The 15,243-nt window shown below is 40.9% G+C and overlaps 1 protein-coding gene across 2 annotated transcripts in view; it reads left to right on the top strand.

The window, feature by feature from the left end:
- WWC1 (WW and C2 domain containing 1) overlaps positions 1-15,243 on the top strand; it is a 100,850-nt gene that overhangs the window by 41,200 nt on the left and 44,407 nt on the right. The window contains exons 2-5 of one of the 2 annotated variants that reach the window (XM_066613897.1): positions 1,906-2,015; positions 10,019-10,222; positions 12,115-12,191; positions 14,715-14,794. In XM_066613897.1, coding sequence (XP_066469994.1) covers positions 1,906-2,015; positions 10,019-10,222; positions 12,115-12,191; positions 14,715-14,794 — 471 coding nt within the window. The remainder of the gene's footprint in view (positions 1-1,905; positions 2,016-10,018; positions 10,223-12,114; positions 12,192-14,714; positions 14,795-15,243) is intronic. The other variant, XM_066613899.1, reaches the window with a different exon arrangement.

Here is a 15,243-nt window from a genome sequence, read left to right on the forward strand (position 1 = left end):
CAGTTTTGTTGCTGCATGCCTGAAGAGCAGCTAAAGTGTCAGTTTCAGTGTCAGTTTAGTGTCAGCTAAATATGTCAGTTTCATCTAGTCACTAGACGAAACTGACATATTAACAGTTTGGAGAGACAGGGCTCCGCGATCTACTCATTTTGACTCGCGATCTACCGGTAGATCGCGATCCACTATTGAGCACCCCTGCTCTAGAAGATTTGAAAAGTATGCAGTCTTTGGTCCCCATTATGAATAAGTAAGATTTGTGATAAAGCTGTGGTTGGTGGATTCATTCCAGTTAAATTTCACACTCAATCTCTCACTGAAATCAGTGGGATTTAAAAGTGTTCAAACTTGGCTAGGCTGTTTCAGTGAGTGCGTTGGATGCATGACTTGTATGATTTTTCTTTCCCCATTTAATTGCAGAACTAAGCTAAAAGAGATTCAAAAAATTATGCAAAGGAGTTTTCAGAATGGTTTAAATGTATATAGAACAGTCTGGACTCTAATGTACAGCAATTCCAAGCTTAAAGTAATTTTAAAGTCATTTTGTTATAAAGTTGTTGAGGAAAACAAAAATTGATTCCTGCATCTGTTTGAGTTTGTATGTTCTCCTTATGTCTGCATGGGTTTCCTCTGACCCAGAAAGTTCACATTTACAGGTGGCCCGTGCTATTTGCAGGTTCAGTACCCATGGATTTCTTCATCCATGAGAAACAGAACTTGCAGTGTGGGCCAACCCATGGCCTCTGCGAACTTCAGAATGAAGCCAGGAGTTGTTTAAATGTGGCTTGTGTTTTTTGGTGAAAACCAGAAGTCTGGTTTAAATGGCTCTGGGTGAGTTTCAGAGGTCATGGTGGATGCAAGCAGTGTCTGTGGGCATCAGAAGAGCCTCAGGACCCTACCAGATCTGGGCTCTGGTCGGGTTCAGAGAGGGTTTCCAAAACTGCAGGTTTTGAATACTCAGTTTTCCTTATGAGGAAAACTAATGAGGGCTGCCTATATTTCAGTGTTTAATATTAATTTTTGGGTCTTTATTTAGAAGTTTGCTGTTGGTTTTTGTGACCAGAAAATGCTGTAAGAACTCTTTTTTATGTATATCAATTAGTAAAGTTGGTTTCATTATAGTTGTTTCACTTAAACTATTTCTGCGCAATGTTGCATATATGCAACAGGGACTAAAAGTGTACACTTGTGGGCCGGGCAAAAATGGGTTAAAGCTGCAGTTTCCAAAAACCTATGAACAACTTTCAGTGGGCTTACTGTGAAATAAAATCAGTGAATTAATCTGTGTATATTTATATAGCTATTTTTGGACTTTGTCTATGCTTGAAGGATTGAAGAAAGGTGGTTTAAAGAGTGGTTTTGGCTAGAATGCTTTGAGTGGCTTGTAGGGCCCATTCTGAAATTGTGAGAACATAATATAGATATTATAATATTTGTAATCCAGAGTGTAGTACAGTGTACAGAATGAGAAAGATAGATGACATAGCTTAATATTCTTCACGCAGCTTTAATTATTCACACGCTGTAAATCAAACATAACTTGCTCCTACATGCCTACATATTTTTAAAATAAGACTCCTCCACAACCAGGCTTGTTTGTTCAGTCGAGAGGGCAGAATTTGTTTATAGGAGTTCTTTTTGTTCTCTTGCTGATTGCGTACTTGTTGAACTAGACTAGTACGAGGAATTTTTGTCTAGGAAGAATATGGAAATAAACTCTCTCTCAAGTAAATGGGGACAAAAATGAGAGAATTTGTGGGTGGTAAGAATTTGCTGCTACATGTTAAGGCTTTCTTCTGTAGAAAATCACTACTCTTCCCTTAATTGTGTTGGAAAGTCTGCTATATTTTACTTAAAAATAGCTTCTCGGCAAACTCAGTGTGACTGTCTACATGTTTTCCATTTCAGGTATACTAAACCACTAACCTTTGCTGACTGCATAAGTGATGAATTACCATTTGGATGGGAAGAGGCATATGACCCTCAGGTTGGAGTCTATTATATCGACCACAACACCAGTAAGTGCAATGTGATTTTGCACTTAATGCTTTTGCATTATCGCCACCCATAAAATCCATTGGGACATCTCATGTCCAGATACATCTGTGCACTAAACTTGTTTAATATGACCAATGACTATACACTCATCTCTTGCTTACAGATGCCTGCCTGGTCAATGCTATATAGTTAGCTAAAATATTAAGATTGCGATTTAGAATCTTAAATAAAACTGGTGCTAAAAGTAAATTGCATGTTTTTCTAGCATTCTTCTTCTTAATAGTCTTTGTTCATACCTGTTGCATACTTTGCAACTGATAAAATTACATGAATCCTCACAGGTATTCAACTTAGGAGTTGGAATGGCATTTATTGGATAACAGAACTATTTTGATAACAAGTTGCTTGGAAAGTTGTGGTACATAAGATATTTGGAGCCTGATCCTATTGGGCCCAGTGCTGGTGCTCTGCCAGTGCCATTGGCCCCACTGTTGCAATTAGTGCCCTAAGGCACTTTTCGTGCTGGAGTTACAGGCGCACCTCCGGCGCTGTAGCCCAGCAGCAGTCAATGTAGGTCACAGTACCGGAGGATGAGTGATTAGGGCTCCTGGCAGTAAATTTTGCCACTGGCTAGGAGCAGGCATTTCGAGGTGGAGGCAGGATGGGGAGAGGACCTAGCAGGGCTTCCCTGCCCCATTGAATGCAACGGTTGCCGTTTTGGCACTGCTGCTGCCCTGGGCACTGGGGAAGCTTAAGTTTGGGCTGTTACTAATTTCTTGCATACCTAGAGTTAGGGCTACACATCCACACCATTGTATACAGATACAGGTGTCAGTACTTGTGCACATGTTTGTGTGAATGATCATTCATTTTAAAAGTGAACCTGTGCTCTATGTCGGTCATAATGTGTGAAGAACCGTACAACTCAGCAATATCAATAGAGTTTCTATATTTTGAACATAGACATAATTTTAAATCCTTTGATAGTAATGTGGTCTCCTTCCCAGAGTTTGCTGCATTGTTAAAATCTATTCTGTTAAGGCTCTCTCAGCTCTACAATTCCTTCCTTTCTTCAGCACTGGTTAGACCTCACCTGGAGCACTGTGTCCAATTCTGGGCAGTTCACTTTAAGATAGATGCAGTCAAACTGGAGCGGGTTCAGAGGAAAGTGACGAGGATGATCAGAGGGCTGGAGGACAAGCCCTATGAAGAAAGGTTGAGGGAATCTAGTATGTTCATTCTGGGGAAGAGAAGGCTGAGAGGGGATATGAGAGTGCTCTTCAAATACCTGAAGGGCTGTCGTATGGAAGAAGGGACAAATGTGTTTTCATCTTCCTCAGTGTGTAGTTAATCTATGGGACTCCTTGCCACAGGATGCAGTGATGGCATCTGGCCTAGATGCCTTTAAAAGGGGATTGGACAAATTTCTGGAAGAAAAATCCATCACGGGTTACAAGCCATGATGTGTATGTGCAACCTCCTGATTTTAGAAATGGGCTATGTCAGAATGCCAGATGCAAGGGAGGGCACCAGAATACAGGTCTCTTGTTGTCTTGTGTGCTCCCTGGTGCATTTGGTGGGCCACTGTGAGACACATGAAGCTGGACTAGATGGGCCTTTGGCCTGATCCAGCAGGGCTATTCTTACGTTCTTATGTTCTCTAAAGGTGAAACTGGAACTAGTGGGTACAGACTGCAAGAGAAGAGATTCTGATTGGACATCAGAAAAAAAATTCCTGACAGTAAGGGCAGTTTGGCAATGGAACAGATTGCAGGAGATCTCTCTCACTGGAGATCTTTAAGTAGAGGCTCAATAAGCACCTGTTGGAGATACTCTAGGAGGTTTCCTGCTACAGGCATGGGGTTGGACTAGATGACCTATTAGGTCCCTTCCAACTCTATGCTTCAAAGAAGAAACTAATAGTCTACTGATTTGCATAGGTTGTTCTTAAGTCTCCCCCTCTGAATAATGAAAAGACTGAGCTCTTAAAGAAAAAAAACTTGATGGAATTCCAAATGGTGAATTTATGCTAAAACATAGTGTAGAATAGGGTTTAAACTAATAATACTGTCAAATAATTTCAATAAATTGTAAATTCATATAAACATGAAGGGGTAAGCAAATGATTGGTGGACATCTGATGTTGCAGGATTCCTGATCACAAGCAAGTGTATGCCTGATCCAGATGGGAGACAATTTGAAAATATTTGTTAAAGCAGGATAGAACCAGACCATTGCACCTTTTTCCATTGCAGTGCTCGGTGGCCAGGAGCTCCTTCTGTCAATTTTAGAAGAACTATGCTCTTGGAAAGAACCTTCCATCTCTTCATAGGACTTATTTTTAAAATGCAACTTTCCTTCATGGAAGGAGTTTGTGGTCATGTAGCACTGCAGTGTGAAAGCTTCTAATAAAACCCACGATACATAAAATATTTCAAATACGTGTTCCAATGTATTGTTACTGGATATGTTACCACAGTGAGAATCCCAAAGTACATATTTGTCCGGTATGTACAGTTATGAACTTTGATAGAATGCCCATGAAGGATTCATTAGGCATGATTCTTAACTAATGGATGAAGCTTCATATGCATTTCTAATCACATCATGAAGGTATTTCTGCCTGGTTCTTCTCAGCTCCCCCACTACTCCTTGAGAGAAATCAGTGTGCAACCTGATTAGTGTTTACAGTAGCAAGGGACTTAACTGTGAACAGTTGTACTCCTTCAATCTTGCTCTTCTTGAATTTTGCACAGAGCATAAAGACTGTGCTTGTTGAAGTTATTGGGCAGGTGTAAAAGACCAACATGTCCCCTTGCAGTTAGATTTTTTGTTACAGTTTTACTCTGCGTTTTAAGTTTTCAGTTATAACTAACTTTAAAATATTTTATTGAATAGCATTGTAAAAATGATAGCAGAGTGTAGTCTGAGCATTCTAAAATGCTAATACTAATAAAAATATTACTGCATCCCTTTGACTTGGACAGCTATTAGAACTGCCATCAGACTTTAAAGGAAAGGACAGTGTTAATTTTTCCCCCCTTACCCATCAAAAGAATGGTATTCTTGATTTGTGTTGCTATTAAGATCTACTTATATGTTGCATTGATCGGACAGTGATATTTAACAGGCATTTATAGGCTGAAGTCTTTTAGCCTAGCTTCATAAAATACATTAAAGGACAGGCTGAAATTCAGTTTCAGGTTAGTAGCCAGTCAAATGAACAGAAATAAGCATGTTATAAATTGGAAACCTGATTCTAAAAATGCTTTAATAACAAAACCCCCATTCAGTGGAGCTGCCACCAGCAGAGCTTTGTGGTTTTGGCTCTTTATCTAAAGTTAAGATAATTTAAATGAACAGAGTACCTAGAATAATAACATCCTGACTACAGTATTAATGAAACATTCTTACTAAGAACTTTTCCCAGAGCTTCATTTGCGGGTATGGGAAGAAGCCAAAAATATTATCTTTTGGCAGTCTCTTTTACACAAATAGCCTTGCTTTTCAGACTCAAAATCATCTCTTAACTTGTTCCAACCAACACAAATTTTGTAATTTGGATTACAAACTTGTGTAGTATACTTATGGCTGCCCTAATGGGCCATCAGCTGGAATGAATCAGAGCCAATGCTTGTGTCAGGGTGATAAGTTGCTAGTTTGAAGTTTAAGGAATCCTGTTACAGATATATTGGATTTAATGAATTGATTGCTAAATGTAATTATGGCATTTACAAAGGAAGGAACAGATTGTGGCATTTGCATTTAACTCTTGTAATCCATTGACATTGGTCCTTGTTCATCTGGGTGCCAAGTAGGTCTCTTTGGGATGGTGTAACATTTGCCATACTCTCTCACACACTCTTGTTAGTTGAAATTCTGCACAGAGTTGGCAATGCAGAGTGCTTGGCTCCTCATTCTGAGGCTCAGATCAGACAGCCAAGGCATTGTCTTGCTTCTGTGTTTCTCTCCAGTGTTCTTTCTGCTCCCAAACTTATCTATAGCAATCCTTTAAATAAAGAAGTGTGAGAGGCTACAGATGGCCAGAACTGTTTATGCTTCATTCTTTGCTGACTAGGGTGAAGAAGCTCTTAAGGGTTAAAGTAAATGGTCCTTGGAAAAAGGCTAGATCAGTGGTTCTCAGACTTTTAGCACTGGGACCCATTTTTTAGAATGAGAATCTGTCAGGATCTCAGGGCCCCCCCAAGGCTTGGAATCTTTAAACGGAGAGATCGCAAAGCACCTCCTGCAAACAGGAAGTGCTTTGGGATCGCTCCATTTGAAACCTTTAAGCCTCAGGGAGACCTGCAGAGGCTGCACAGGGCTCCCCACACCTCCTTCAGCCTCCAGCAGCCCTACCTACTTAAAAGTAAGTGGTCAGCATGCCCCCGCCCCCCCCTTAACGACATGATCCTTGGGGATTAGCCGCTGCCTTCTCCTTCCCCTGCCTCTTAAAGGAATGGGGGAACCTTTACACAAACTGGTGGGTCATGAACTGCAATAGAACTGCAATAGCCTGTTAAAAGTATAGATCTGTAACATTCCTCAAATGCAGTCACATACCATGGCAGCATCAAGTCTACTGTATTAAAAATAAAATATTGAATGGGAACCCATCTGAAATTGGCTTGTGGTGGGTCCCAACCCAGAGTTTAAGAAACATTGGGTTAGATCAAAGGAGAAAAGCTTGAGCACATTGTGGCACATTGTGGCATTCATATAAATTGGAGAATTTAGTATGACAGCTGTTGCATTGTGTCCATAGTGAGTTGAAATAAATTGCCCTCCTTGCAATTGTCAAACCAGCAGCTTTCAGGCACTGGTAGAATTGTTTTGGTTTGGGCCTGTGACAGATGCCTTTTTGGATTGTAGATCATTCACTCATGAAGAAAATTTTGTGCCTTGCTTTAGATTTCCTTTTACAGGCTTCCTTGCCAGAACAGTTTTTACTAAATATTTAAAGGACCTCCTAACTTATGTAGATTAGATTCCTTCAGTTTCCTGCAGCCCCTTTGGATCAATTATTCATTGTGTGGTAACTAGGCATCCTTGCTCAAGCATGATTAGTTCAGACAGCCTGGAGCATTAAAGCCAGCTGAAGAATGAAAACTCCTTCTTCGTTTTGAACAAAAAGCTGCAGCAGAACTGAGAGAAACAAGACTCCTTTCCCTTCCAACGCTTGGCTCACCAGCCAGGATGGAATGCAAATTCAAATACTTGACACTTGCCCATTTCTATCAGTGACATCATGTACTTTTCCTAGGTGGGACTTAGGCGCTTCTGTACATCTCATACAAGAAAATCTAAGATTATGAGGCAATTTAATTGCAGAGCATATTCTCTGTTGATTTTTGTAAAGACTGTTCTTTTTCCTTGCCCCTTCTTATTTATTATATACCAAATGAAAGCATGAGGAAGCATACTAGGTACAGGACTTGCCTATGCTGGTTCCCTGAGTTTTAGACAACCTTATCACAGATGGCTGCATTGGTGCTTTTGCGCAGGTGTGATGGTGCTGAGCCAGAAAGAACTGGATGTTTTAATGTTTTGACTTGAGTACAGACCCCTGGATCTGAGAGAAAGAATTGGAAGGAATGAGAAAACATATACTTTCTTTGTGTGTCATTTTCATAAATCCTAGAATGCTGAATCATTATTGGGAGCATATTATATTTATGATCAGTTCCAATAAAGCTAAAGTCGGGTTTCTGTGCTGATACCTCTGTAAGCTAATTTAGGGGGCCCCTGTATCTGTGGATCCCAAATCCATGGTTTCATTTATCCGCAGATATGGAACCTCTCCCTGCCCCCCCGTGCTTTCCCATTAGATCGATTTTAAGACTTCCCCCTACTGAAATTCTTCCTTAAACAAGGAAGGCAGTTAAGTTCCACTTCCTGTTAACCTCCATGTAGTTTTTTTAAGCAACCACTTAAAAAGGTCACTATGAGCTGCTAAGCTTATAGTGACCTCATTTAAGGAAGAATTTCAACAGGGTAAGTCTTAAAATGGTGCTAATGGGCTCATGGGAAGGGGGGGAGGGATGGGGGCATCCCTAGTATCTGCAGATCCCTGGTATCCACATGGGGGTGGGGTCCGTAACAGAACCCCCCCACAGATACCAGAGCATGCCTATACAACATCACATTACCAAAGAGGTTCCTGATGAGATAGTTCTTTGGAGGTATGCAGAGCTGAAAAACTTCAGAAAGCACCTTTACAGGAACAACACATACCCCCAACACACGCATGAAAGAAAATTGTGCTTTCTGTTGCTAGGATCATTCCATTTTCTGCATGGAAAATGTAGGTGTTGATGGGGGGGTGCACGTTTCTAGAGAGGCTAAACATGACTTAGCATTGTTTTGGATGGGCCCAGGAAAGGAAAGATGCATCTATTTTCCCCAACCTATTTGAAGGGGGGAGAATAGAGGGGGAACCTGTAGAGGGGGGAGAAAGGAGGAAGTGGGAGAAAGGAAAGGGTGTAGAGCTAGGGAGGTTAGAAACAGTGAGTGCTGCACCTTTACAGTGTGATTGGGTCATGATCCCTGCTGACTGGGTAAGAGGCACTTTTTAAGTGGGTATTCTTTTATTTAGCGAGGGAGAGTAATTGGCCCTCCTCATCCCAGCACTGTCTTTCCTAGTGGCTCTCTGCTGCTGTTTCTTTGCATCCTTTTATATTGTGAGCCCTTTTGGGACAGGGAACCATTAGTTGTTTTTCTCTGTAATCCGCTTTGTGAACTTTCCATTGAAAAGCGGTATATAAATACTGTTAATAATGATGATGATGATGATGATGATGATGATAATAATAATGATTACACTGAAGAAAATCCTCTAGAGTTCAGTGGGGTTTCGTTTCAGAACAATTTGGAAAGAAGCTGAAAAAAACTGAATGAGGTTGGGGAAGAGATTGAGATTGAAATAGCAAAAGTAACTTGTGAAAGCCTGTGGGGTGGGGGTGGGTATCAAACAAAGAGTTAACAATAGGGGAAACACTGAAAATAGAGAGAGAGAGAGAGAGAGAGAGAGATGCAAAACAGGAAGGAAAAATGGAAAAGAGAGAGGGGATGGCAGAAGGGAATAGAATGACAGAACAAAAGTAAGGCTAGGTTGAAGAGAGAGAAATGGAGGACAAAACAGAAAAGTATAGACAGAAAGGTAGGGTGTACATCAACTTTGTCCAATATGACCAATTAATAAAAGCAAACAAACTACTCATTTTAGAAGCTAATTAGGTGCTGCAACATTTTGTTGTACTGGCCCTTGCTTGTAGAAAACAAAAAAAAGTTATTAAAGGGGTTTACTTAGCAAAGGAATGAAAAAATTGTTTCCTGTCCCAAAAAAAGCTCACAGTCACAATCACACAAGAGATACCAGAAGACAGCCGCTAAGAGGGATGCTTTGCTTAGATGGCTGGGAGCAGTTGTTCCCCCATTCCACGAAGCATAAGGGAGCAAATGTTTAAAAGGCTACCTCTGCTCCGTTAGCAGGTAAGAAAATAACCCAGAAAACAGACTAGTTAGTACAACATTTGTACTACATAATACCTGAGAGAAAATTGCACAAGATATATGTGACAGATGTAAATGGTAAACTACGTAATAACATGCAAGATGCTACTTACAATGCACACTGTCCATCTTGCCCATGTATCTGATTTTCCAAGTCTTATCAGTTTCCATGAGGGTAACAAACTTGTGTTAAAAGAGAGAAATCTGACAAGCAAATCAGATATTTGATTTATACTAGTGGACCCAGATTAACAACTTCAGCTCTGTCCTGATCCTTTTGATTGTATAAGCAAGCTTGGGGGGAGAGAGAGAGTGAAATGGGTCGCTCAGCTCTCAACTTGCTACATAGTGGCACTTACTATATTTTATATATTATGGTTGCATGTTGTCCTTGGCCATGCACGCAACATGTAGTGTTGAAAATGGGGAAATGGCATTCTCTGCATGACTGCATTTGTAGTACTTGCATTATCTCTACCCTTCTGTGTAAAGAAGCATGTCTGTTTTAAAGAAACAACCCAGATAGAAGATCCTCGGGTACAGTGGCGTCGGGAGCAGGAACACATGCTGAAGGACTACCTTGTTTTGGCACAAGAAGCACTGACTGCTCAGAAGGAGATCTACCAAGTGAAGCAACAGAGGCTTGAACTGGCACAGCAGGAATACCAACAACTTCATGATGTCTGGGAACACAAGCGTGGATCTCAGACTAGCTGTGAGTATTTAATAGTGTTTTGGTCATCACTCTTATGTGAGAGGTGAAAAGCAGTGTGCCCAATCTTAGGATCAGTGCTTTTCAACTTGTTCATAAATGGAGTTGGGGATAAGCAGTGAGGTGGCCAAGTTTGCAGACAACACTAAACATTTCTGAGTGGTGAAGTCCAGAAGGGATTGTAAAGAGCTCCAAAAGGATCTCTCCAAATTGGGGGCAGGTGCTCTTTATTGTAAGTGTAAAGTGATGCACATTATGGGTACAACCCCATTATGGGGTACAGGCCATGATGTGTATGCGCAACCTCCTGATTTTAGAAATGGGTTATGTCAGAATGCCAGATGCAAGGTAGGGCACCAGGATGAGGTCTCTTGTTATCTGGTGTGCTCCCTGGGGCATTTGGTGGGCCGCTGTGAGATACAGGAAGCTGGACTAGATGGGCCTATGGCCTGATCCAGTGGGGCTGTTCTTATGTTCACATTGTGGCAAGACATAAAAATTTCACGTATTAGGTTGATGGGTTCTAAACTGTTTGTGATGGATCAGGAGAAAGATCTGGCGGGGGGGGGGTGTTGTTGATGAAAATGTTAGCCCTGTGTGTGGTGGCTGTGAAAGCAGTGGAAATTCTGTGCTTGGGGTCACTTTAAAAAATGGATTGAGAATAAAAATGTCAAAATTATTGTTCCATTGTACAAAACATTGATAAGGCCACATCTAGAACACTGTGTCCAGTTCTGGTCACCACATCTCACCACACATTCACAATATAGTGAAACTGGGAAAGGTGCAGAAGAGAGCAGCCAAAATGATTATTGGGCTGGGGAACCTTCCGAAAGGCCGAAAGGCTACAGCATTTCGGTCTCTTCAATCTAGAAAGTGGCTGGGGGGGGGGAGAACTGGACACCCATGATTGTATGTGTGTCAATTATGTAAGGGATGAACAGAGTGGATAGAGGGAAATTGTTTCTCTCACACAACAAATGAACCAGGGACATCTGCTAAAACTGATTGTTGGGAGACTTAGAATAGACAAAAGGGAATACATAAGAACATAAGAACAGCCCCACTGGATCAGGCCACAGGCCCATCTAGTCCAGCTTCCTGTATCTCACAGCGGCCCACCAAATGCCCCAGGGAGCACACCAGATAACAAGAGACCTCATCCTAGTGCCCTCCCTTGCATCTGGCATTCTGACATAACCCATTTCTAAAATCAGGAGGTTGCGCATACACATCATGGCTTGTACCCTGTAATGGATTTTTCCTCCAGAAACTTGTCCAATCCCCTTAAACTCGTCCAACCCCCTTATACTACTACAAATACTACTTTGCCCAGTGCATAGTTACTGTGGAACTCCTTGCCACATGATGTTGTGATGGCGCTTTACCTGGATGCCTTTCAACGGGGTTTGGACAGATTTGTGGAGGAAAAGTCCATCACAGTTTACTAGCCATAATGACTGTATGTAACCTCCAGATTTTAAAGGTAGCTTATCTCTGCATGTCAGGTGCAATGCAACAAGGTATAGGTGTCATGTTGTTTTGAGTGCTCCCTGTGGAATCTGGTGGGCCACTGTGAATTTTAGGAAGCTGGACTAGATGGGCCTTTGGCATGATCCAGTGGGGGCTCTTATGTAGAAGGTCAGAATTTCCTAGAAAGCCTTTGAGTGCCTTGCAAAAGTTTCTGACTCACAAAAGAGTCTTAAGTACTAAATTTACTACTATGTAGTACACCTATTTGCCTGGTGTATGGGCAGGTTGTAAATCTCTGATCCTCAGTTGTCTTCAACTGGCAAATGAGTCTTTATGTTTTACAGTGCAGCACAAAAGCTGTTCAGTTCTCTCCTTGGTTTATGCTTACATTCTTTTTCCTTCTCTTTTTTTTTTTACTGTAGTAGTCTCCAGTTCTTCATCTAGCTCAAAGTATGACCCAGAAATTCTAAAAGCTGAAATTGCCACTACAAAATCTAGGGTAAGAAAGAAAAATCTGTGTTCCTTCTAATAGTCTGAGTACGGTCCTATGCTTCTATAGTTTCACTGCATTGAATGAATGTAGTACAGTAACTATATTTAGGATCACAACCTTAAAGTTATAATTATTTTAATAAATTAAAGGTCTTGCAAGGCAACTGCCGCCTATGCTTTCCTCAGAAGCTGGCAGACTTTCTAGAAGTACAATATCCTGAAGGAAAGAAGTCTTACAGAGATTGGCAGAGTGTCTTGATGTCAAATTCTAAAAGCAAATACACACTGGAAGCTGTATAACAAATGATGAATAATTGTGAATGAATGAATATAGTCGGTTTGGTACATGGCCACAATAGATGCAGTTTGGAGGAAGGCATATGCTAAGTCAGTATTCTTCAACTTTGGGGTTGGGACCACAAGGGAGTCACAAAGCCTCAGATGTGGGGTTGCGGCAAATTATGGAAACAAAAAAAGGTTGAAGACCACTGGACTGGAGCACCACCAGGTAAAGAGAGAGGCATCTGGTGTACCCCTTCAGGTACCAGGAGAATGTGTCCCAGTCCCTTAGGTTCTTAGCAATTGGGCTAAAATAACTTTCACTAGCCCCAGGCTTCATGGTAACTTTCTGCTGTCTCTAACAAGAATATTTGGTTACAGTGAACAGTCTGGGAGGGCGTAGTGGGGATGGGGAGTGGACAGTGATGGGACTGGGGTGGGCAGTTAGGGTCCTGGGAGAGGGGCAGGATTGGCAGCGGGTCCCCAGTTAGGACCCAAAAGAGTTGAAGACAACAGTATTAATTCATTAGTTGCTTAATGTGATAGTGTAGTACACTGGGCCAGCTGTATCCGCAGGTTCGGGATCTGTAGATTTCACAGTCTGCAGGTACTGAACTCATGAGGTTGGCCCAATGTGGACCCTCCTGAAGCGACTGAAACTGTTCTCCAATTGCCTCCAGAAGGTATTCTGAGGCCTTAGAAGGTCGCTTCCAGTTTTTATGATAAATCGGAAGTGACCTTCTAAGGCTTCCTGAAGGCTGGGGAGGCTATGTGCAGCCATCCCAGCCTTCAAAGCATGCTCTGGAGCAGTGTTTCTCAAACTGTGGGTCGGGACCCACTAGGTGGGTCGCGAGCCAATTTCAGGTAGGTCCCTATTCCTTGCAATATTTTATTTTTAATATATTAGACTGGATGCTACTATGGTATGTGACTGCATTTGGGGAAATGTGACAGATCTGAACTTTTAACAGGCGACTATGTCTACACTTTTATTAATGATAGTAAATGGAACTTACTTCTGGGTAAGTGTGGGTAGGATTGCAGCCTAGGATTTTTAAAAATTTTCCTGCTGGATAATGTCACTTCTGGTCATGACATCACTTCCAGTGAGTCCTGACAGATTCACATTCTAAAAAGTGGGTCCCGGTGCTAAATGTGTGAGAACCACTGCTCTGGAGGCTATGGAGCAAAGCACCCATCACCTCAGGAGGGTTAGAAGGTCCAAGACCCACAGATTTTATCATCTGTGGGTTTCAGTATCCGCTGGGGGTCCTGGATCAGAACCCCAGTGGATAACACGGTCTACGTGTATGTTTAATTCAGATAAATTTAAATGGATATACTTAATTCCATCTGGCCTATGCAATTTAGAAATGTATAAATATTAATAAAAATAATTTGAAGATAGGCTGTTCAATAAAGCTGCTCAGAATGTTCAGGTGAATTCTGTTTAGATTATGAGACAGTCAGCATGTTTGGAAGTTAAGAGTATTGGACTCAGACCAGGAAGACCTTGTTCAAGTCCCTGCTCAGCTTATTGGTTGACTGTGGGCCCACTAGTCTCTGTCAGTCTAACTTACTGAGGATAAAAAGAAGGGAAAGATTCATGTACAACACCCTGAGCATTTTAGAGGAAGTGGTATACTATAAATGTGAAAACTAAACATCATAATTTGTTTTGCAAATGTATCATAGGTGATTTTTTTTGTCTTGTTCTTTAATTTTATGACTCCTCAGTGCAAAACTTGTGATGCACTGGACAAATTGGAATTAAACATCACAGAATTTCCTTTGGTATCTGTTTATATTCTAGTTGTGAAATCCACTACACTTTAATGTTTTGGTTGATGCCAGACTGTGTATATTCCAGTCAGTATGGTTTGAATTACAAATTGACTACAGTTGTGTATTCAAATGTATATGCTGTCAGTTGGCTATCTAAATTTTGTTGTTTTAACATTGAATACTAGTTGAAGGATTTATATGCATTCACACTCTCACATTTTTCCTATTCTCTTTAAAAGTTAATTTTTATTTTTGAAATATCAGAGACCTTGTGCATTTAGCACAACTATTTCATTTTATCAAGAATGGCTTGTTTCAATACTGTTGATGGAATTAAGCTAAACTGATTTTCTGTGAAAAACTTCTAGAGAGGTTTAAGTGCATCTTTTAAAAGATTTATAATCTGAATTTACGGTTGGAAAATGTGAAAAGTAACAAAGCACTTTGCTCTTTCCCATTTCTACAGGTTAATAAACTGAAGAGGGAAGTAGCTCACATGAGACAGGAACTTGAATATAAGGAACTTGGTTTTCAGACACTGAAGAAGTACGTGTAATAATCAATGGATCACTTGCAAGGAATATACTCTTGTTTCTATCTCGTTGAACAATGTGCCAGTTAGATATGTATGGTTTAGAGAATCCTAAACATGTTAAAGGCATAAAATGAGGGCATGTATAGAGTTGCCTGAGGCAGTACAGAGGTAAATAGACTGGAAAAGAAGGCCTGGAACATGAACCTTGGCTCTTAAATCCAACTTTATAAATGATAACTATACCTTCAGCCAAAATACCAAAAAATATGTGGTGAACAGCCAACATATACTTGTCACCTAGTGTTGCTGCTTTTTAGGAAATAAATTTAATGCAAAAAAGCATTTAATTGCAGAAATACATAATCTGCTAAACCAGTGGTTACCAAACTGTGAGCCATGGCTCCCTGGGGAGCCATATAATCTTGGCTAAGAACCCGCTGCCTTACGCAATGCATAGAAT

The sequence above is a fragment of the Tiliqua scincoides genome, chromosome 2 (assembly GCF_035046505.1).
Source record: "Tiliqua scincoides isolate rTilSci1 chromosome 2, rTilSci1.hap2, whole genome shotgun sequence".
In the NCBI taxonomy this organism is placed as follows: domain Eukaryota; kingdom Metazoa; phylum Chordata; class Lepidosauria; order Squamata; family Scincidae; genus Tiliqua; species Tiliqua scincoides.